General features: G+C 36.7%; 1 protein-coding gene across 1 annotated transcript; it reads left to right on the forward strand.

Moving 5' to 3' along the window:
* The first annotated feature begins 732 nt into the window (after window positions 1-732).
* On the forward strand, window positions 733-16,282 carry LOC117418586 (alpha-aminoadipic semialdehyde dehydrogenase-like). Its single transcript, XM_059022388.1, has 18 exons — window positions 733-993; window positions 1,972-2,025; window positions 3,690-3,755; window positions 3,857-3,937; window positions 4,430-4,553; window positions 6,879-7,011; window positions 7,194-7,238; window positions 7,578-7,655; window positions 7,894-7,991; window positions 9,006-9,047; window positions 9,616-9,710; window positions 10,808-10,892; window positions 11,672-11,778; window positions 11,974-12,090; window positions 14,107-14,204; window positions 14,865-14,938; window positions 15,117-15,192; window positions 15,732-16,282. Exons 1-18 carry the CDS (start codon window positions 793-795, stop codon window positions 15,784-15,786), a joined length of 1,629 nt encoding a protein of 542 aa, XP_058878371.1. The 5' UTR covers window positions 733-792; the 3' UTR covers window positions 15,787-16,282.
* The last annotated feature ends 8,843 nt before the right edge of the window (window positions 16,283-25,125 follow it).

The following is a 25,125-nucleotide window of genomic DNA, read 5'->3' on the forward strand; positions in this document are numbered from 1 at the left end:
ATTGCATGCAATCATCCGAGTCATGCAATCATAATTTTTAGTATGACCCATAAAAACATACCATCCAACTGAAATATATTAGTATTAAATCAGTATGTTAAATTTTTAAATTTTAATATGACCAAAAAAAAAAAAAAAAAAAAATTAGCAGAGGATGGTTTCGATCCATCGACCTCTGGGTTATGGGCCCAGCACGCTTCCGCTGCGCCACTCTGCTTCTGCCGGTTGTACGAGGTTTTCAACACGGTCAAAAAGGGTTATGTGGTTACATTATGGGCTATAAACACCGGTAGAAATGTTTAAGGGTGTAATTTTGCAGATTTTTGCAATGTTAAAACAATGCATCTTAACTTTTTAAGTAGGCACACTGGAGACGGCATTGTTCCTAATACTAATCTAAGATAGAAGCAAAACGTTTCTTGTAAATGTCCAACGTACACAGGTTAAAAAAAAATAGGAGTGTAATATCATTTTTATGATTGAGACTGCTTAAGTTTAAACCAAAACGTTGTAGCATTGTATTGTGTAAAGTAAGTTACCTTCTTTGAACAGGGACCTTAGTTTATGTGTTCATTATAATTTGGTTTGCTCTTAATAGCTGACTTCACCTCTTTGATTCTTGTGTGGAACGTTGCATATTGATGACATACAGCACCAAAATGTCCTCGTGCCCCTGACAGCACCAAAAACGCTTTGTGGGTAGAGCCGCCTTTCATCCAATCAGTGTTCAGTTTAGAAGGGCTGGTCCTGAAACCCGTCTGCTGTCTCTTTATTTGTCAATTTAACAGAGCCATGCAGCGAGTTATTACCCAGACTGTTAGTATTACAAGGTGTTCAGCCTTTAGGAGGAAAGTCCTTTTTTCTTGTTACAGGCAGACTGCAGCCATGTCTACTCTCTTGATTAATCAACCCAAGTACTCCTGGCTGAAAGAACTGGGACTGAAGGAGGAAAACGACGGAGTTTACAACGGGACCTGGGGAGGGAAAGGAGAGGTAAGAGGGAGGTATTCAGTACCGAGAGATAATAATGGCCTGCTAAAAATAATCTGAAACATGACAGCAAGGTAGGATTAACGCATTGAACGCGTTGCTAAAAATAATAATGTTAAAAACATTGGCAAAATACACACAAAATAGGATTAACGCATTGAACGCGTTGCTAAAAATAATGTTAAAAACATTGGCAAAATACACACAAAAAACGAGGACATGTTAACTGTTGTTATGATTGTGATTATCTTCAACCAGTGGCCCGAATTATTTATTGGAACTGCCTAACACCGATTAGAACAGTTTCAAAACCAGTGTCTGCTCACCAGTCATCACATGTTTTGGGTAAAGTTCAAAGAAGTGCATTTGTTGAAATTCATTTATTGTTAACTATTTTTTTTAAAAATAATAACCCTCTAATATTGTTATAAAAACTAGGAGGGAGGGAAATAAGAATTACAGTCGGTAGTCGTCGTTACTCTAGCCCTGCAATATTGGTAGTTTTAATTTGATAATAAATTCAGTCTGAAGTAATAATGATTAATGATCTCTAATGATTCTTGGAACATTGAGCTATGTTTCTTCTTATTTGACAGGGTACCCATCTGCTCCTGTTTCTTTCAGTTTATGCAAAACATTGTACATCATTAAAAATAAATCTAGAGTAACCATTGGTATACCGTATCCGTAATAAAGGATCCTAGATTACCAGCAATGGGTACTAAATTACACAGTTTACATTGTGCCTTACAAATGTGCCTCTCCTCACCTTGGCTGGAGTGACCATCCTAAGGTGTATGTAGAGTGGGTAGTTTAGTCCTATAACTATGTGGTCATTGGCACACAGTACTGCTGACAACCAAGACCACGTGATCTTGCTTTGCAGAGACCCTGAACTGATGACATATGGAATTGTCCCTAATACTGGTCTAGGCTCGACCACATGCGGGTCATAACCAATCTAATCTCTGCCTTTTGTAGGTCATCACCTCTTACTGCCCTGCAAACAATGAGCCTATTGCCAAAGTCCGACAGGTACGTTCTTGATTCGCTGTAAGTCATTATTTGTGTGTTGTGAAAATAAATATTCTGTTTACTGTTTATATAATTAAAAAATGCCAGTTCTGATTGGTTTCTGCAGGGTAACGTGCTGAAATCTACTGCCAGAAAATGTCTGAACTAAACATTTTAATCCTGGCCCCTTCTAAGGGCACTTTCCCACCTAGTTCGTTTGACCCTTTGATGCAGATTGAAGTGCGGTTCGGTTTGCTTGGAGTACTATGCGAAACCTCTGAGAACCACTTGATCGCACCAGGATGCGCATCAAACCAAGGCCTTGTACACACACAGCCTAAATGCAGTTTAAGTACACACACAGTTTGGTTGCAAAAGGCAGCGGCAACCGCACTAGTTAATCCTGTTCAGAACAAGTAGCGAGTTCTGTTATTAATTCAGTTTGGTTACTTAATGCGCAGCAACTGTGTGTGTGTGTGTATGTGTGTGTGTTAATCCAGTCATTTGGACACCACTAAAGTCGTTCCCACCAGCCTTCTGGTCGGAAGAGCACCGAAATGTTTCGATCTCCTGCCATGGTACTGCAGATCGTCGCCACTGTATTTAGCAGTGCAGAAAAATCCAAACGGCGGCTCCTGGTTTTGCAGAAAAGAGCATAGCTGTGCTTGACGAGCTCTCGATCGATTACGTACTGTACTTTCTTCCAAAAGCATAAACAGAAACACAGCCTCCATGCTGCCGCCACACAGTCCAAGTTCAGTTGTTAGTTTAACAGGGAGAGCACTCACTTCAGTAATGAAAGGCGTGTGTGTACAACAAACAACCGCAGCCAGTGCAGTTTGTTAATACGGTTGTCACGCTAACTGCAGTGTGTGTGTACGAGGCCCAAGTGAACCGAGGTCATTTGAAATGGTCGTCTCAGTTCGCCTGGAAGTGGACTCGGTACGTTTGCCTCTTTGCTGCGTTTCAACTTTTTGCAATGTGAAACAAAACATATTCCAGTTAACTAGGAAACAAACTGCTGCAAACAGCGAAGCAAATCGTGGACGTGACATACTTCAGCAAGCTCCAAGGAGTGTCCCCCTACTGTCTCGCATACGAAACACAGGGCTTGTCAAAAACACACACATGTACACAACAGCACATCACAAAAAAAAAAAAGTTTTACCTGAGAGGTAATCGGCAAGGGAGACGAGTGCGTTTGGAAAGTGCAATGTGAAGCCAATAGAACTCTAGTCTGGATGAAGCTGACACCCAGACAAACGCATCTGAATGCACTTTACAAGAAACTCAAGTTTGCTTGAATTTTTCTGGTGTAAAACGAACCAAAGCAAACCTGAAAAAAATTGTTAGTTTGCAAGTGAACCACGATTCGAATCACTTGCAAGTGAACTAGCTGCAAAAGTGCCCTAAAGGTCAGAGCCCGCCATTTGTGCTAAATTCTGTTCTGGTTTTGTGCTGTGAACGATACTGGGGTCATGGTAATGACCAACAAATGAATTTGATTTAACACAAGGCTCCAGCTAAATCTGTACAGATCGCATATTTAAATATCTTAAGTTCAACTAAAAGTTTCATCCTCTGACCAGTCTGTTACAAAAACAGTTACAGTGCAGTTCATGTTATGCTTTTGTCATAGATATTTAATGTGACCTTGTGGGTAGTAATCTGTATTTCCTTTCCAGGCGACTATGCAGGAATATGAAGAAACTGTGAAAAAGGCAAAGGATGCGTGGAAAGTTTGGGCAGATGTAAGTAGAGTCACTTTTTTTATCACAGGATAATGCAGATGAATACTTAACATACTGTAAAACTGAACTTTAATACTATACTTGAACATTATTTTTTGTAGATTCCAGCACCAAAACGTGGAGAAATTGTAAGACAAATTGGAGATGCTTTAAGAAAGAAGAGTAAAGTTCTGGGCAGCCTGGTAAGATCTGATCTAAATCATTATCTAAGTTTATGGTATGAAAAAATGAGAGCTCAGGTTTCTAGTGGTGACAAACATACCTGACCTGAAGGTGCAATCAACTGTGCCTCAAACACTACAGACATGTCACTGCATCTACAAGTATTGATAGCAAGTGCTTAGATGTTTTGGGGGAGCACTGTTTCAACACAAGCAGCAACTGAGTGTTCCATTAATTGTAACAAATGTACAAATCAAACCAGTAATTCATAATAGAAACATCCATACAAGAAACAAGCAGTATATGCACTGCAAACACACTTTCATAAATATCATCTCTGAGGAAAGCTAACCCCCACCCCTCCAGTCTATGGAGTATCTGTTTAATCAGCCTGCTACTCTGCTCCCTGTTTCTCAGAGGGGCTTTTCAAGTAGTCTTTATTTCACTTCAGCTCACCTATTTGGCTTTGCTTGATTTGAATTTCTTTTTATTTCTGCTTTTATTTTCACTAGGTTTCCTTGGAAATGGGCAAGATCTTTGTTGAAGGTGTTGGAGAAGTCCAGGAGTACATAGACGTCTGTGACTATGCTGTCGGCCTCTCTCGAATGATCGGTGGACCTGTGCTACCGTCCGAAAGTGAGTTGCAACTTGACAAAAGACAGATTTGTTATAGTCAGTTTGGAATTGCAATAACAGACGTTTTTTTCAGTGAACGTGTGTCTTTTATTTGTGTAACATTCTGTTTAAGACAACAGTGTACATTTTATTCCCCTCATCGTTGTACTTTGTGTGTAGTTCTCAATAGTGTGCAACAGGATTACGGATTTAAGTTTATCTGGTTAATAGTTATGTATTTTTTTCTTAGTTTCACAGTACTTGTTTACTTATGTAACATGTACTGTTTTTAGTTTAAAACAAAGGATCTTGTATGTATAACAGATCAGAGCAGATATAAAAATAGCTCCTTAGAGAACATGCACATTGAATTGCTATTTTGGCCCTGTATGGTAGTATAAAGTTAAATAAATGAATATCCAATTTGTAGGAGGAGGAGTTAAATCAACATACAGTGCTACCCCATTTATAATGCAGTTGTTGGGGTCCGCGTTATTTGTGTTTTGCCTTATAATGAATATTGGCATTTTTGTTCCTGAAATGATTTACAATGCCCACAAGCCAAATTAATATTGTAGCGTGCAGTTGAAAATGTAGGAAGAGACACATAAATTTGCAGGCACTCGAATCCACAGTTTATTGGACGATTATTCCCGACCCCTGTTCAAAAACAACAAACAGTCTTGCACTCCGACGCAGCAGCTTGTCTCACCCGGCACCCCCCTATGTGCTTAATTTATTTTCAAAAGTAATTTGTTTCCAAAGTACTTTTTTCTCATTTAACATACATATTTCACTTCAGAATTTCAAATTAAAATATTTGACACAATAGTTCTTAGCATAACTTAACTACAGGTATAATGTCAGCGTGAATTAAAGCATTTTGTACTGAAAAGATAGGAGAGTGCTCAAACTTGCATAAGACCAGACTTGCATATCTAGACTAAAATCACTTACAAAATATAAAAATTAAACTGCACTTGTTTTATGCTTTCACTTCAACGAACACACGAGACACAGTCAATCACATGGATGAAAACGAAATAAAGAAATCCTCCCCTCCAGGAGGAACGAAAGGAGGGGACGTGGATTGAATCGGCGTAGCGCTGACTGGCTTTGTTAACAAGCATGCACTAAGACAGGAACAGCTGAATCACTCATTCGATTGCCGAGGCCTTTTAAAGGGCACAGTCTAGAGGTGACAGTCAGTGTTTCTAGCTGCCTGTCACTGACCTTTTGCTTCAAGTCAAACTGATTGACGGCTTCAGTCTGCCCGTCAACTAGCTTTTGAAACAGTTAAACAGTTAATGGAAATCCTGACTGGGTAATTGATGTACTGGTCATTTTTTTCCCCAAACTTGTAACTTCTACTGTAGGTTTCATGAAATCTGTTCTGGAGTGGAACAGATCTCTAATTTAAAAAGACATGAAGATTGATATGTACTAAAAACTAAACATATTAAATAGATAAGCACACTGCTGCAATTTGAAAAACAAGAAACTGACATTTAAATCAATGTAAAACTGAAATCCGTGATTCCTGCCATCTGTTCCCAATAAGCATTCAATGAAAGTTTTATTAAAACATAACAACTGTTATTTGATGGCTGAAATCTGTTTACAACTTTTTGAGGAGGCATGTCCCTGCCAAACATGTGTGTTAATGGGGAATTACTCTGGTTAAAACAGACTCATTTATAACCGTTTTAATACGTACAGTTTTCCTGTTCCACAGCAGGTCTTTTGTGTTTAATACACACAATTTAATAAATACAGTACTGTTTAATAAATATAGTACTGTAATACGCACAGTTGAATAAATACAGTACTGTAATACACACAGTTTTCATGTTCCACAGGCAAATATTTTGCGCAAATAAGGTACAGTAAATGAGTCACAGCGGCATTTGTGACGCCAGGCAGGAAAAACAGTTTCTGTTAACTTTTATTCTTCTATGTTTTTATTGGCACAGCCGTTGTACAGTTTAAATGTATAATGTATACAGTTTTAATTACATTTATCAAAAATATAAATTTGTAAAATGGTACAATTATTTTATTGTACTGCCCACAGCGTGTTTTGTACAAATAATCAGCTCCCGTTCTTTGGCAGTTAAGCTTTCTTGTATTGTTTATATTGAAGGTACTTCTGTTCGCAGTTCAAATTGTGTTTACTACGTAGTTCGTTTATAAAGTTCTGATTTCCATTGTCCCTTGCAGTCTGTTATAAGTGGAGTGCACCTGTATTGATTAGTAACAGAACGACTGACCTTCCTAAGAAAAACAGTAGTAGAGCAGTGTCCGGTTTGCTGTATAATAAAGTGTAATGTGTTTTTTTATTTCCAGGGCCAGGCCATGCCCTGATTGAACAGTGGAATCCAGTTGGTCTTGTTGGAATCATTACTGCATTTAACTTCCCTGTAGCTGTTTATGGTTGGAATAATGCCATAGCGCTGATCTCTGGAAATGTCTGTCTCTGGTATGGTAATAGCTAGACAGTGCAGATGTGTAATCGTACAGCTTATACAGTATAATAAACTTCATACAGTTTATTGGATTTTTAAAAAAATAAGAAATGCATAATTTTGTTGGAAATTAGTCTGAAGGCTCTGTAGCAATAGCCAATGAGATACTGATAGTAAATTTGTCTTCAATTAATAGGAAAGGAGCACCCACAACTCCATTAACCAGCGTAGCAGTCACAAAGTAAGTACTGTTTAGTATACCATTACCATCACCTGGAGTAACTTTCTGTTTTTCCAGGAATTCCATCCAAAAAGTGCATATTAAATAAAAAGAAGTCTTTAGTGTTATGAGATATTGTATTTTTTTTTTCTTGTCGAGTGAATCTTGTGTTTATGCATTATGAACCAGATCCGGGATGCACTGGAAACTTAGAATTACACCTTTTTTTTTTTTTTATAGATGTTTGCATAAGGTTCTCGCCACTCTCTAAAGCAGTGTTTTAAAATATGATCAGTGCATATTAATATTACTTAGCTAGCATTCACCTCGTATATTTTTTTCCCTCCAATCATATTTCAGAATTGTTGCAGAGGTTTTGGAAGAGAATAAGCTACCAGGTGCTATTTGTTCTATGACCTGTGGGGGAGCCGATATTGGGTAAGATTTCATTTCTCATCCTTGTTCATGTGCCAAGCATTACTGTATCACGACAGTTATTGTACTGGAAATTTCTTGTAAAAAAACGGAACAGGTTGTGACCACATTTCAGGTGAAGTGTTCTTCTTTCTTCAGAAAGCATTTAAGAGTTGCAGTGTTTCAGATGAGCAAGACTTTCAGCCTTATTATTTTATTGGTTGGCATTGCTGTGTTTAATGAAGTGGTGTGTCCTCTCCAGAACTGCCCTTGCCAAGGATGAGCGAGTGGACCTTGTATCCTTCACTGGCAGCACCAATGTAGGGAAGCAGGTAGCCCTGACTGTACAGGAGCGATTTGGTGAGTTTTGATTATAGATTCTGTATGGCTTAGTTTACAGTTTAAAAACTCCAAATTCTCTCTCCCATGTCATGAGAATATGACATGGCACGCACATTCCTCACGCTGTAGGAAATGCATTGGCAAAATATGGTACGGCTAAAAAGGATGGGTAAATCGCCTTCTCATGATAAACTAAGTGTTTTTTTTTTGTTTGTTTTGTATGGCAACACATCCGAAAGCCATACCATATATACTCTGTCCCTAAAAGAAAACTACATGTAAACCCAAGCTGCTGAAAAGGTACTACTAAAATAGTGTGGCACGAAGGTGAGACTTATTTTTATTTTTATGTAAACCAAACCGATTGTGTTTCCTTTTACTGCTCCAGAAATGCTCAGTTGGCTTTTAACATGAGGGGCTGTAGAAATGTGCTGGTACAGGTTCCCTAGAGAACGAACATTCTTTTTTTTTTATATACTGTGCACCAGGGTTTTCTTCAGAATTTCTCAAGGGAAGACCACATTATTCCACTAGTATCAGACATTGAAGAACCATTATTTTTCCCCCATATTTTTTTCAAGGAACAAAGCTTATTTAATATATAAAGTGTCAAGTTTGGTTTAACTTTTAAATGTTATCCACAGGGAATGTTTCCAGGTAATTAAAGGCGCAAGTGTGTTTTTTTTTTTTTTTTTTTAATTCATTGAGGTTACTCTTTAATAACTGAGCTCACAGTGCAAAGTATTCTCCCACTGTACCTTGTTTTTGTTTTGTTACAGTAGATCGTCACTTGGTCCCTTCCTGTCTGTGTAATGAAAATGGTACAATTGGAAATAAAGTGGTATCTTAAGATAGTATCTTATTTGATTTTCACATCAGTACTGAAATATTGAGAGCAATGAATTAGTGAAGGCATGTTGCACAATCACTTTGGGAGCACTATATAAGCTTTAGCACAAGCACCTGCCCTGAGTTACTTATTTCTAAAGGAGTCCAAAAGATCATAGTTCTTCCTTGTTTGTCTCCCTGCAGGACGGCAGTTGTTGGAGCTTGGTGGGAACAATGCCATAATAGGTAAGTTGATTTTGTTAGTGAATTATTAAAAAGGGATATAAGGTTCCTGTGACCCAATTAAAAGATATTGGACTAATGTCTAATATTAGCATGTGCTACAGTAACCACATTATGAAGCAGATGCCCATCTTGGCATGATTTCTTGTATTGCTGCTTCTTCTAACGCAAAGCATTGTGCATCAGCAGTAAAAACTGAGCCACTTCACATTAAACAATATGTACACAGCATTCCAATTTAAAATGAATATAAACCATTCTATCCTTGCCTTATACACTTGGCAGTTTCTAACAATTGCAGTGGAAAATCCTTTAGTGTATGTTTATTCTACTGGGGAAGGGGGTGCAAAATATGAATATGGCCTACTAGTATGACACCATGAAGTCATTTACTCGCTAATGTTTGACAATTTTGGATAGTGTCAATCTTAAACTGCAGTTGTTGTGACAAGTAGTTCTGAGTACATCATAAATAAGTAGAGATCTTGAACTGATTGGTATTGGATTTAAACTGCCCCGCCCCCCATCAATGATCCATCAACCTTCATACACGTGCTTTGTATTTTCATAGTTTTCGAGGATGCTGATCTGAACCTTGTGATACCATCGGCTCTGTTTGCTGCTGTGGGAACTGCAGGACAGCGATGCACAACAACTAGGCGATTGGTAGGAATCGAGTCCTATTTTTTTAAAAATAATTTCAGGTAAAGAAAGTTTGTCAAGAGAGCAGTAATATGGTGAGGAGTGAATTCACTTTGACCTGTGAAATGCTATGGCTGTTAGTTTCTCACGCTATTTTGGTAGTACCTTTTTGGGTAGTGTGGGTTTCTATGTAGTTTTCTTTTAGCCAGAGAAATTCTCCTTCCAAATGCAAATAAGCTAATTAATATTAAAATACGGGAGGGTATATTTAAATGTTTCTGTCTGTGTTCCAATTTGGCCTTGCGTGATTACTGATATTGTGCAGCTTTCTTAAACTGGGTTTCCACAGAGTTTTTAGTTTGTGTTGAAGCACTGCAAGTGCAGCCTGTAAGGATTATTGCCAACATTGCCAATCAGGTAACACAGCAATAACGACCCATGATGTCACACAGAACACAAAGCCAGAGCACTTCTTTTAAAACAAATCTTGCTCAGTGAATTTGTTTTAAGAGATTTTACTTCAACTCTAGGTGGTTTCTCCAGCCTGGTGCTGTTGGTAGCCTGCAACAATAATAAAGCCACTGGCAACCAGTTCCCAGCTATGCTAATTCAATAGATAGGGGTACCCTTTTACAGGTGCTACTTAAGGTTAGTGTACAGTGTATTGCATCTTACTGCTAAGGGACAGAAAAGTCTACGCTTAAAGCAATTGGCTATCCAATCACCAAACACGAAGACAACAAAAGTCTAAAGGATAAAAAATATCTGTGGATTGCTTGTTAAGGCATTTAGTTATAATGGAAAGTTGTGCAAGGCTACATCACAAATTGGATTTGCACTGGTGAGTCTCACTATCATAAGGTACGGCTTTCTGAGATTTTTGGCAAATTGTATAGCTTTTTTACAGGCAATTTACCCACCCTTTTAAAGTCGTACAGTGTTTGACGCGCACTTCCTATAGTGTGAGGAATGTGCATGCTAGGTCACAAAAATCCGGCCATTGGTACTAACATTATATATTTTGAAATACAAGCCTTTCTTACCTGTTCAGAATACTGATTTATGCATTACTCAGTTTACCAATAAGACTAACACAGATTTATTATTATTATTTTTTTTAGTTCTTGCATGAAAGTGTTCACGATGTAGTGGTTGAAAAATTAGCCAAGGCCTACAAGCAAGTCCGAATCGGTGATCCTTGGGATCGTAAGTACATTCTAATGTGATTCTAAATCGACAGTGATTTCGTTATTTTAGCTTAGCTTCGCTTAGTGTGTGTGTATATAATAATAGAGAAGTATTCTTGTAATCAGGGTTTCCAGTCTATTGGTATTCCAGGTTTACTAGCATATTCTGAGATTGTTCTGTTGAACCTAGGTTAGCCTGGCCCAGAAAGCTTTCTGAAAATCATGTGGGTGAATGATGTAAAAACTTGGAAGGAATTTGCATTTTGAAAATAGGAGGGAAAACACTATACTGGGTGAAATTTGAATTTGTTTTACAGTGCACGTTTTTCACCCAAGTTGTTCCTTACTTGCTTTATAACATAACTTATTTTTTTTGTTGTTGTTAAAAGATGGACAGGTACCCATTTATGTTAAATTATAATAGACAGAGAAACGATCAGCTTCATTGTAATACTTTCCTGTAAATTGGGAGATGTGAAAACTGGGCTGCAAATGCAGTAATTTCAACGTGTGGTAACCTAACATCCTCTGGATTATACTGTATCAGCAATGAACTGTACTTCAATTTTAATTAGAATTAGAGATGTACCGCTTTTAAATTGAAAGCAGCAGCTGAGCAAGACAGGTTATTTTCAAGGACCTCTGTAGGTGGGAGAGAAAATGTATTGATTAGCTTTCTGTAACTTAAACAATATGTACCGAGTGTGGAGATCTATGCAAAAATCAGACTTCACACTGCGTCTGTCTTGGAATATTGAATGCATGGGTTTTCATCATTTTACCTGTTTGTGTTCACAGCTAGCACTATGTATGGACCTCTCCACACCAAACAGGCAGTGGACATGTACTTGGCTGCAGTTGATCAAGCCAAACAGCAAGGGGGCACTGTGGTGTGTGGAGGAAAGGTAAGCAACAGAGTGGTATTTCTAAAATAGTGTGCATCTTATTAAAACATTTTTTTTATATAAAACGTTTTAGTCTTTTTAGAAATATTACACCCTAAACCTTTAACATTTATATTGGAAACTATGTTGTTGATTAAATAAGGTAACACTTTGTTTTTATTAAAAAAAAAAAAAAAAAATGTATTCATGTTTTAGGTGATAGATCGACCTGGAAACTATGTGGAGCCCACAATTGTCACTGGTCTTGCCCACAATGCACCTATTGTCCACACAGAAACATTTGCCCCGATCCTGTATGTGCTCAAGTTTAAGGTAAGAGCCTTTGCAAAGGATTTGTGGCCGCAGTAATAACATTTTAGCAACAGTAATCATCCCTAATATACAGCCACTTGAACTTAGCTGGCACCACTTGTGGAGAGAAACAAGTCTGGTAACAATCCCTAGCTGATTATTGGACCCAGAACTTGGATATGTGATAAAAATAGCAAACCTGATGCAAAAAGGAAAAAAAAAATGTACAGTAACTTTTCTGAATGCTAGTCAACCTGTTGTGCTTTAAATTCCTTTCTCTGATGTAACAATAGCCATTTCAAGGTAGCAACATAATAACAAAAACCTAAGTGTGACTGTGGCAATGCAATGTAAGGTACAACACATCCAGGCAATGAAGACAGCATCTTAACAAATCTACACATCTTCTGTAATCTATGAGCTGAGCTAAATGAAAGGCCAGTGGAGCAGCTGAGGCTAATTGTCCTGAAATGAGCTCTCGTTCTTGTGAGAACACGTCTAGTGGAGTGCCCATCTTTACACCAGTATTACAGCCAGCAAATACGTTATTCTTCCTTACAGTAGAAACATTTAGCAGAGCATGTGTGTGGTAATGGACACGTTCAGTCCATATGTAACACCCGTCACATTTCATAAGGTGCACATTATATGTAAGTGTTGTTAATGTGTGATAATTTACTCTGAAAATTCTATGGATTTTTGAAGGATACAAAGCAGAAATGGGTGCAGTTCCTTCTGTTTTAGGCTGAAAATGATATACCCAGTAATGGCCAGAACAAAAAGAATACGTAATAAAAATAGCAAGTCCAGCTATATTTTTTAGTTTTATATTTCTCAGTATTGCACAGTTCCTATAGACATAGTTTGTTTGTCTGTTAGTTTATTATTATAGTTTATTAACATGCTTGCCTATTGCTTTTCTCTTACTTATTCTGTTCATTTCATATGTTGATGAACGTGTGTCATGACACAAGTAATAAAAATTCATTTGTATTTATGGATTCATATCGTGATTTAGCCTTGGCATATTGTGTCCGATGATCAACTCTGTCTTAGAGAACACTTCTCTTGCTTACCGAGGGGGGTTCTTAGCCAGAGTCTAATGTATTTGAAAGAATAGTGCATTGCATCAGTATACAGTGCTCCCCCTTTATAACACTGTAGTCGGGAGCCATAGTTAAGAGACCGTGCTGTTTTGTGCTCCGCCTTATAATGAGACTACTAGTGTTAGTGTAGTGGCATTATGGGGCAAATGGGAGCCATGACCATCCCTTATAGCCTGTTCTGCAGTGTGACAGGACGGCTTTGTGGTGAAGTCCCCAGACCAGGAGGCTGACAGAGGCAGGTACTTGTGGGGTTGAAAGCACTGGTGCACGTTTTTATTCAAACAAAAAATAAATCAAAACACTGCACGCAGAGCAAAATGAAAAGGTTAAATAAAACAAGTCACAAAAACCATTAACAGCAACACAGGAACAAAGTAACTGGCACAAGGGCCAAAATTAAAAGGTTTAAACACAACCATAATAAACATTGCTGTCAGGCTGGGCATTTGCCTTCACTGACTACCACAGAATAACACAGTTTAACCCACAGGGTACACTCACCCAAACACCAACCTCCCAAACAAAGGATTTTCCCCTCCTTAAATACCATGTGACTGGAGCCTAATTAACCATTAATCATTCAATTAAGGCTCCAGCCTCATTCTCACATGTATTTGGCAGGGATAGGAATTAACCCCATCCCTGCCAACCACAACCACCAGTACACAAACCAACACTATTTACAAGCAGGGCCCTGCCCTGCTACACACAGTATGAGGGGCCGCCTTATAAAGGGTGAGCACTGTACTTGTGATCAGATATTATGTATGACCTGTGACAGAGCTGATAGCGACAGTTTTAGTGTTTTAATAAACGTTAATAATCTCTATTCATTTTAGGATGCATCAGGTCAACTAAAATACAGTGTAAGTTAGAATTAAGCTTCAAAGTGTTTTTATGAACACCTAAGCAATAAAATTTCTTCCTGCAGACGGAGGAAGAAGCTTTTGCAAGGAACAATGAAGTAAAACAAGGACTGTCCAGCAGCATCTTCACTACCGATATGGGCAAAGTGTTCCGCTGGCTGGGGTAAAGTGTTATTGTGAACTTAAAATTGATTGTATAGGGATTGTTTCATTGGCTCTGGCGTTCCTTAGGTTAGAGAGGCAAAACGGGCAGAGACCCTCCTCATTGGACTACTTGGCCTTTGTCCTTCAGAGCTCGCTGACATCCGCTCTCGAGTTCCTAGGTGTAAAGAGGCATTTGTCTTGGGCATGGGATCGGAAGACGCCCACTGACCTTCGGTTCTCCTGAGCTGTTGTAGGGAATTGCTGCAGTGAGGGAACGGAATTGGAAGAAAACTGGAGAGAAAGTAATTGGACTATCTAAATGAAAAAAAAGTGTGTGTGTGTATATATATGTGTGTGTGTGTGTGTATATATATATATATATATATATATATATATATATATATATATATACACACACCTGAAATTTCTCCATTATTGTTTATAGTTGTTTACTCACTGGATATGGTTTCAGATACATTTTTGTATATTAAATTGTCTGTTTTTTTTATAGACCAAATGTCATTGTTTTGAGATATCTGTAAATGACAATTTGTCTTTGAGTTCTGTCTAAATAATTGCAAATCTAAGTCTAGCACTAGATTACAATGGTGTCTGTTGATGTTTCATTAGGTCAGATTTCGATAACATTCTCCGACCTGTTTTTTTTTTTTCCCCCCAGACCCAAAGGATCAGATTGTGGAATTGTAAATGTGAACATTCCAACTAGTGGGGCTGAAATTGGAGGAGCTTTTGGTAAGCCAGACAATGGGCAGGGCCGTCTGTTTGTCATTTTTGGAACAAAATACAGTTTATTTCCTGGAAAGGGTAGGGTATTTAACTGGTAGTCTTTTATTCCCAGACAAGTGCACACAACAGTATACATTTACAAAAGGTATGCTTCTATTCTACTAGCTGTTTAATTTATTTGTAGGTGGTGAGAAGCACACGGGTGGAGGGAGAGAGTCCGGAAGTGATGCATGGAAACAGTACATGAGAAGATCCACCTGGTAAGTGTGCAGTCCAGATATAGGGCCATATTTACAAAGCCTTTTACCACTGTGTTAACTTTGCACTGCACCCTTGTTTTTGTAAAATGAAAAACATGAAAATGGTGTTAACTTCGCATGAGGGTTAAATGCTTTGGGAATACGGCCTTTAGTGATCTCACAATATTGTTGAAGTTGTTTGTGAATCATCTAGGCTTTTGAAGGGTGGGTTCTACATTATTCTCTGACTTCTCTTTTATATATATTTTATAGAGCAGGTTTTTGAGTTGTCAGTAGGGTTATTAATGAGATGATGCAAAAAAAAAAAAAAAGAGAGAGAAGTATAGTAAACAATGTGTATGTATTTGACATTGTGGGATTACAGAATTATACACCCACATGTTTTTGACAATATTTAATATCAAGTTATTTGTTTCTTTAAAATCATGTAATGTGACATGGTCTACTATTCTAGAGGGCATTTCTGACTGTTGCCATTGTTCATGTACAGTAGCACTAGATTGCTCTAATTAACTTTTTTTTGTTGTTTTTTGTTTCAGCACCATCAATTACAGCAAAGAACTGCCTCTTGCCCAGGGAATCAAATTTGAGTGAAAATAAAGATCTGAAACTCCCCCAAACCTCCAGCACTTCTAAAAGCTTTAAAAAGGAGAATACAAATCATGTTCCTCTACAAGCTATCATTAAACCCATGAAGTTTAAAAAAAAAAACTGCTTAAAAATAATTTCAGATTAATGATTGTACTGGCATTAAAGTTACTCTACACGATACAGTTCTGCATAAAATTGCCTTAAAGTTGTCATCTATGCACTGGCTGAGTTGGAATAATGTGCTGATTTATGTAGGTAGCATTTTTAATACAGATTCTGTCTGTACAACTAGTCATGCTATTTGTCCAATGGACACTGATTTATTTGTTTTGACATACAGCACCAGAATGGGAAGTAAGATGTTTGTTTGAGACGAGTTGTCATTACCTGCTTTATTGTATCAAATGTTTTCTACTCCTTCATGTATGTGTTATGCAGCATTGATTTCCATGGAGAAAGTTTGTAAATTGAAATAAATCTTGCATTTATTTTGAATGAATATATGAATGATTTTATTTTGATGAATAGTTGGTGTGGCTGCACTGGAAAAACAAAATACCTCGAGATAAAGCAGGCTTTGAAATTAAATTTCAGGTTTTTGGCTGGACTAGGCCTGAAAGCCTCTATTGTTCCACACAAGTACCACATTTTAAGATCTACTTGACAATATGTAGCAGCATTATGTCAATAATGTGTCTTAGTCAAATGGTACAAATATGAACAGTAATACACTTTCAGTCTTGCAAGTGTGACCTTTTCCTGTGTTAATGGAGACTATTTTTTATCTAGGTTCCACTGTAATGTGTTTACACAGTCATATTTTTTTGCGAATTTGTGAGTTGTAAACTGGTTGACTGGCCAATCCCCAATGTTATTTAAAAAGCTATCATCTGCCACTAACAGTGATTTATTATTTTATTTATTTATTTATTTATTTATTTATTTATTTATTTATTTATTTTTTAAATTGTCATGTTCGTTTCTATAGGAAATTGCATTTTACTACAAAAACATGGCATGGCATATACCTTTTTGGAAAACAGATTTATTTTTTTGTCTCGAGTGCCATCTATTTTAAAAGCACTGGTAAAGTTGTGTCCTTTTGGCTAGAGTTGTTCACAGTGACGTACACATTGAAATGCCTAGCTGTAGATGGGAAGGCGTGATGCAGCCCATCAGAACGCTAAGTGGCTTTTTAAATTACAACTTACAAGGTGTCAAGTCAGTAGAGCTTTAGTTTTTCCTTAGATCTGCGCTTTGAAAGTAATGCCTGAATAAATTATCTGTGGAGGAAAAAAAATTATAATTCATAAATGATGTATTTCGTGTGGACTTTATCTGGAGGGAAAAAATAATGCTGTGACTTGTAATGCTGTACAATTTATTTAATGGATTTTCTGAAAAATAAAATGTATACTACTTTTTTTAATTAGTATTAATTAATAACAACAACCGCTTGCTATAGCCAGGTCTGGGGAACTGGTAAATTACAATTTAGATAAACAGCTGCTGTAGACAGTTCTGCAAAATACCATGTTAATAATTCAACCAGGCATGTCAAATTTATATCGCCGTATAATTCCGAAGTGATTGACAAGAATGAATTACACAAAAATCACACACAATTTAACTAAACCTTGCATTTGAAAGATTTAAATCTGGTCTCTAATTATAAAACAAATAAGCCCTTTCCTAATGGAAATTGACATTTCTTTCACACCGCCTAATTACATTTCCAGAGCAAACAGATTACACTGAGGAAAGAGAATTACTTCTTTTAACACTCGAGACTTGAATACTTACAGCCTTTTGTAATAATAATAAAAATCTAATAGATTTTAGCAGAGCAGTAGATTATATGACTTGTCTTACATTGCAAGGTGAGAAGAACTGTGTGTTAGAACTACAGGGCCCCTTTTTTTCAATCATAAAACAACCACACCAGAAACGGGACTCCACGTCATTAGTAAACAAGCTAGTGAAATATGTTCTGCAATATGGGATGCTGCACACTGTATTTGTATTCAAGTTCACTTTTAATATATTAAATATTAAGGAAACATATCTTGGCCCATTTGTGCATTTTTGGTCATTTTTTTCTTTGCAACCATTTTGTTTATTATAAACAATTCCGTCTTCAGTATTTTGTTTATCATTATGAGATGTGATAATGTTGGTTAAATATGGTCCTTATATAAAAACAAATGGATGTAAAGTCACCATTCAGAGTTTCACGATTCTAAAGTAGTCCTTAGCTTTAGAGGAAGTCTATGGTAAAATAACAATCTACTTAAAACTTGAGTTGATGTCAGTCCGTGAGCTTTTTAATTAATTGAAATGAAGTCATTTATGTGTGGGTCTAATTTTTCAAGTGCATTTAAATACATGTATAAACAAGGATGCACCTGTGTTATAACAGTAACTCCAAGTTGCACACTATGGTGAAATATCTCGGATGGCTTGAGGATTTCACAATACACACATTGGGGGTGTTGCACTACTGGTATGAATGATTGCATTAATGCTAGCATTATAATGAGTTACAGTAGTGTTCATCATACTCCTCTTGATCACGATTGAATGTATATGATCACAACCAAATACACAAGGAAGAAAGTTAACTAAGTCACTTTTCATTCTTACCATAAAAGTAGTATGTCAACAGTGTGTCAATAGAATAGGCTCTGAAGTTCATTATTTTGCTCCATTTTCCTTTCCAATGAGAGCCATGGTGTATAACTAATAGCCTGTCATGTTGTTCCCATGATGACTGATATTAACACACAGCGTTGTCCTACAGTGACAGCATGCTTTGCTGGACTAAATTATATGCAGTTTCAAATGTATTTCATTTGAAAACAAAAACTCTGTGTAGTGTAGATTGATTAATGTGTTCGTTAAACTGGAAACTACAGTGGCTATCAAGATTGGAATAACATTTACACTGAGACACTTTTATTAAATAGCATAATGGAAATTTGCTCAGACTTTAGATTTGAAAAGGCTGGCAGCTTGTCTGCCTACGGTTCCATGCACTGAAAGGTCTTGATGGCAGATAGATACAAACAAGGCATGTAGTCTGATTTATATTATTAATATGAAGGGCGTCTGCAAGCGGCCTACACTCCTTAAAGGTCAGAATATTGGATTTTTGAAAAACAGATATTAGCAACAATGTGTCACAGGCAATCCATTTCCCATTATTTTTTACACCCAAGTGCTTTGAAAGCTGGCAAAGAATACAAAACTGATTAATGTAGTTTTAAAATCAATGGGCTCCAATATGCTTTTACTATAAAATGTTTTTATTATTATTTTCTGCACTGTTTTTTAATTGCCTCCAAATGCATTACCAACAGTGTCCAAGTAATTGTCCCAAATGATAGTGAAACCTGCTTTTAGTGGCCATTATAAAAAACAAACAAAAGTTCATGAAGGGAAACGTTTAGAAAATACTATACATTCTGAGTCTACCACAAGCAGTCATCCAGCAAGATAATTTACTGATTGTGCCAAGGACAGTCATACATTTTTATTGCGAGTTTAATATGTTGTGTACTGATCATTTATTATTCGAAACTGTGCTTAGGCAAAAATAAGTTCCGCCGTGCATTGTGCTATACATCTGTGTGCCAATCAGCGTGCAGCATCCGAACATTCTGTTATTTATAATTATATATATACAGAAAGAGTAGGCTCAAAGGCTGCAATCCCAAACAATTCAACATAAATTAAAAAATCCTTTAGGGGTCACTGTTGGTCCAGTTTTAATTTTTTAACATTTCATGAAGAGTGAAGGTAAAATGCAGAATCATGATGTAATCCTGTGATTTATTCACACATTTCACAAAGCTACAGTTCAGAAATAATTTGCTTCAGCTAATCGGCAATGATTTGGTCCTGTTCTTTTTTTTTCACTTTATCTCTCACATTATAAACACTTTACTGCATCATTTCATGGATATAAACATACTGAATATTAATTAGTAATACAAGCTTCTGTGTAGAGGACTGATTGCATCTATAGGACTGCACAAACGACCAACGTTTCATGAGGAACAGTTTTAAAGTTGACTTCATTCTGGAGAAAACACATTTCCACCACTTACCTCTGAAGGAAGTACAGGCAGTAGCCATGGAGAACATGGTCACATATTCTTCTGAACAATTTGCCTGTAGAATCTGCCTCAGGTAAATACCAGACCAGGACTGAGTCAGATTATGCTGGTTCAGCAGATCTTAGCTTGATTTTTTACTATAAGGGTTTAAAGTTATAAAATAATACATTTTGTGGGAAATATATATTATGGAAATGTTTTATTAAAAGGAAATTGTTTACAATTCAACAGCTTCCTATGACTGTTTTGGAAATTGTATACAATGCTGTGAGACAAAATTAAGCATTTAGGTATGACAGGGTGGTATGAGATATCCCAGAAAAAAAAACAAACATAATAGACTGAAAGAGTAATTCATCTTAATCTCATGCAGACATCTACAAAACCTCTGTGTAGGGTTTGTCTCCCAAAAGCATTTATTGGAAGAGCACAACGGCCCCTGCTGTTATTAGAATGTTTGTTTTTTTGCATGATCTTCAGACACCTGCCATGTGACGTAGTGACAAGTGCATTCTGTAATCTGCAATGCAGGGGTAGGAACATGCACTGTATTTAAGAAGCCAATTTAAATTGGTAAATCTTCTCTCTGTCAAAAATACCATTTTGTTTCTGGCCTCAGATCATCAGAAGGCAACAGATCAGCCAAATGTTCCACAATAACTTAAGCACATAGATCAATACAAAACAAGCACTTGGATTCAGTAAATAAATTACCAAACCTAACAAAAAAACAAAAACATATGAGACGTGCCATATTACATCTCATATTACATCTCATCAGGGATGTAACACATCTCATATTACATCTCATCAGGGATGTAACACATCTCATATTACATCTCATATTACATCTCATCAGGGATGTAACACATCTCAGATTACTTCTCATATTACATCTCATCAGGGATGTAACACATCTCATATTACTTCTCATATTACATCTCATCAGGGATGTAACACATCTCATATTACATCTCATATTACATCTCATCAGGGATGTAACACATCTCATATTACATCTCATATTACATCTCATCAGGGATGTAACACATCTCATATTACATCTCATCAGGGATGTAACACATCTCATATTACATCTCATATTACATCTCATCAGGGATGTAACACATCTCATATTACATCTCATATTACATCTCATCAGGGATGTAACACATCTCATATTACATCTCATCCATTGCAACATCACCTCATTCGCAAGAAAAGCTGTTAGAAAAAGCTGTACCATAACCTTAGTGCTCTCTGCTTATCCTATATTATTCTTAACAAAAGGGACCTGTAAGTTACGTTAGGACTTCAACCTATCGGAAAAATTAGATTTCTTCACATTTTTCCTGCAGCACAGGTAATTTACCAAGAAGAATGTCTGTCAGCAATAGCTAATAAAGGTGTCTCTTTAAGACAGAGAGCCTCTTGTTATAAAGCAGACAATTATAGGAGGCTTGGTGATCCAGTAATTAAAGGAGCTTGCTGCCAGGAGGTTCCTGGTTCAATCCCAACTCAGCCACTGACTCACTGGGTGTGACCCTGAGCAAGTCACTTAACCCCCTTATGCTCCATCCTTCGGATGAGATGTAAAACCGAGGTCCTACTGTAAGTGACTCTGCAGCAGTTTTGATGCATAGTTCACCCCCTAGTCTCTGTAAGTTGCTTTGGATAAAACCGTCTGCTAACATGACTAATTAATTCATAATTATTACAGTAGTCATGCATGGAGTACCTATTACAGATCCCTTGACTGTCTCATTGTTACAAAAAGTAATACATAACAGATATATGCATCAGGCACAAATCCAGTAGTGTTAGCATATTGATTTTTAAACTTAAAACAACAAGAAATATTGTCACCTGACTATAATTGTTTGCCACTGTTGTAATAATTTTACCTCAAATTTGAATGCAGATGCTTTATAAAAGAAAAAAGGGGGATTTGTGTTTTTTGCATAACTGTGGTGACAGATCAATCCCTTGATCTGTAGGGAACAAGCCAGTGGTCTAGAAATACATATTATATATATATATATATATATACACATATATACACACATACACACACACACACACACACACATTTTTAGGTGGCTGTCTTTCACTTAATGGTTGCTTAATAATTGTGAAAGGATTTTGTAAAGGCGGTGTATGAACGTGAGCTTATTTTCTTTCATCTGTATCTGTTTTGTTAAAAAAAATAGATTGGCAATAATATTGTTTTTTTTTTATTTATTTATTTATTTTTTTATAAATTTAGTCGTCGCCAATTATTTTTACCCCGGTTTTGACCCCAATTTAGCATGCCCAATTATTATCTGTATCCCCGGCTCACCGCTCGCAACCCCCCCCGCCGACTCAGGAAACGGAGGCTGAAACACGCGTCCTCCGAAACGTGCTCCTTCCAAGCCGTCATTTTTCGCACTGCAGATCCACAGCAATGCTACCAGACCTACAGTGCCGGAGGACAACACAGATCTGGCGGCTCCGCTGCAGAGCCACAGGCGCCCTATCGGCAACAGGGGTCGCTGATGCGCGGTGAGCCGTGGATTCCCCTGCCGACCTAAGCCCTCCCTACCCGGGCAGCGCTCAGCCAATTGTGCGCCGCCCCCTAGGAACTCTCGGTCACGGTCAGCTGTGACATAGCCTGGATTCGAACCAGCGATTTCCAGGCTATAGGGCACATCCTGCGAGGAGCGCCTTTACTGGATGCGCCACTCGGGAGCCAATATTGTTAAATCATGGTTTTCATAACGCAATATACGAAGAAGACTTTCAGAAGTCTATGGGATCTGTTTTTCAGGATTTGAAGGATGTGTTGCTTATAAATGTCTTTAAAAAATCTGTCATTTACTATGCTCATCATAGATGCTTTGTATTGAAAACATGAATTCAACTCTTAAAAATCACTTTGGGCTTTCCCTGTTCAATATAAGATGTCTGTGAGTAAAATGGGTTCCACAGGCAAATTTTGTGATTCATTTTCTCAGTTAATTATTAGCTAAATGTCTGTTGCATTTAGGCCTACTCGCTACAGTTCACATGACAGGTCAAGAGACATAGGGGTAACCTAAACTTGTACATGCTATATTACACCAGGACACTGATGAAGGCATTAGCTGAGATGTTTTCTTCTTTACTTTATTTCTTATAAGTTTTACACCTTGTATTTAATCAAGTCTCAACTGATCTGGATGGTTAAAAAAAAAAAAAAAAAAAAAAAAGTAGACTGGATTTTTTTTTTCCGTCTGGGCAACAGCACTGCACTGGCTGCCAAATATATATAAAGCTGACAGATGAGACATTATAATGAAAAGGATCCAAACATAAATTTAAATGGCATTTAACCTTTAAGAAACACCAGCTGTCAATTTAGTTTCCCTTGTCTCGTAATCTTTGCTTCATTGTACATTGTATAAATTAAATGTATAATCCATATATATATATATATATATATATATATATATAATATATATATATATATATATATATATATATATATATATATATATATATATATATATAATGTAATTAACAATGGGCAGTCCTAGAAAACAAGTGAAAAAAAACAAATTAAAATTATAAAAAAATGTAATAATTACTTTGTAGAAAATAACCCCAGAATCATGAAGAACATCAGCATCCAAAACATCAATTATAAGAAATGAAATAATTCATTTCTTATAATTGATGAATGAATATTCTTCAATAAATGAAGAATATCTCATCTGTCATTCTGTGGGAAGGCTAGTCTCACTGCAACACATTAATAGCTTCTAGACTAAATGTGAATCAGATCTGTAGTAAAACTCATAAATAAACTCATGTGATGTGGTGTTATCTGGTTGTATGTTTTTCTTCCTCTATGGAACATTGTTTAATAATTTTAGCTTTTAAATCATGATCACCGATTAAGGAGGTGTTGGAAGATGGGACGATAAAGCATGTTTTTGTACATTACGAAGGCCTAGTCGTAAATTCTCATGGTTATGGAAAAAAATATATACGGAGTTTGGATAATTGATCAATCACGTCTTTATCTGAACCTCCGATGACAGCAGTAAGTTATGTTTTATAAAAATGACCTTGTTTGAAAAGGGCAATTACATGTTCTATTAATACTTTGTTGAATGACTTTATGCACATACGTTCTTCTCAATGCACCTCCATCTTGTTGTTTTAGCTTGCTGCTTTTTGCTATTCTACACGTGTTTTGCCCTGCAGCACCAACTTCACAAAGACAGGTGTGCACAGAAAAACAATCTGCCTATTTCAACAAGACATGATATATTTTAACAAACATTTTGTAGAATCATTTTCTAGCCATTTACTAGTAATTGGTGAATATTGATAAAAAAAAAACATTTGAAACAGATTTGTTCTTTATTGGTGATTAAATCAAACTTAATTTATTATGTTTCTAAATAGGTTATTTTTGGTTCCTTTATGTTTAGAATAGATTCTGCAAAAAGCACATTTCTCGTGTAAAATGCACCTATTACATATTAGCACATCAAAAACACCCTCAATAGAATAGAATGCTATAACCCAAGTGTAAATATGAATTGCATAATCTTTATATAATGCATACATTATTACAAGCTGGTGTCACTGCAACTAGTACCACACTTAACCATTGAACATTGTTGTTGAAAGTTTGTTCTAAAATTAGTGGGGAATGGGGGAATATGAAACTAGTCAAACCAGTTAGCAGTTATGAAACTAGTCAAGCCAGTTAACTAAATAATGCATCTATAGAACTCAGGTGGATTGTTATACCCTGTCAGACAGGAATAAACAGAAACAAACAGCTCACCTCCGTCATCTTAGGCTATTGGATAAATTGTACTTGAGTGAAAATAAATCTGGAAACAAAAACCAGTAGTCAATATAGCGAATGTTATTAAGTTGTAATGCTAGTGAAAGTAAAGCAAATTTATTTTAAAACACTAGTTATACCTTTACAAAATGAATAGTTGTATATCTCTCTAGAGGAAAGGGTCACATGAGGAATTTCTTTGAACATACTCACAATACTAAAATAGTCACAATAATTATGACATTGCAAAAGAGAGAAGATTGACAAGAATATGCAAAATCCTGTACCTGAAAAGAAATCAAAAGCAATGTGTATCTCAATAGCCCAACGTGTGGTCTACCTGCAGCACGTCAGCCAGAGCATGCATATAGCTAGAACAAGGCAAGCATGCATGTCAGA

This window comes from Acipenser ruthenus, chromosome 1 (assembly GCF_902713425.1).
Source record: "Acipenser ruthenus chromosome 1, fAciRut3.2 maternal haplotype, whole genome shotgun sequence".
Classification (NCBI taxonomy): domain Eukaryota; kingdom Metazoa; phylum Chordata; class Actinopteri; order Acipenseriformes; family Acipenseridae; genus Acipenser; species Acipenser ruthenus.

What these genes read in the sequence shown, in the direction of transcription:
- LOC117418586 (XM_059022388.1), top strand. Translation starts at nt 793, where the DNA reads ATGCAGCGAGTTATTACCCAGACTGTTAGTATTACAAGGTGTTCAGCC. An exon ending in CTATTGCCAAAGTCCGACAG is followed by an intron (nt 2,026 to 3,689) that starts GTACGTTCTTGA and finishes TTTCCTTTCCAG; the next exon opens with GCGACTATGCAGGAATATGA. An exon ending in TGGGAACAATGCCATAATAG is followed by an intron (nt 9,048 to 9,615) that starts GTAAGTTGATTT and finishes GTATTTTCATAG; the next exon opens with TTTTCGAGGATGCTGATCTG.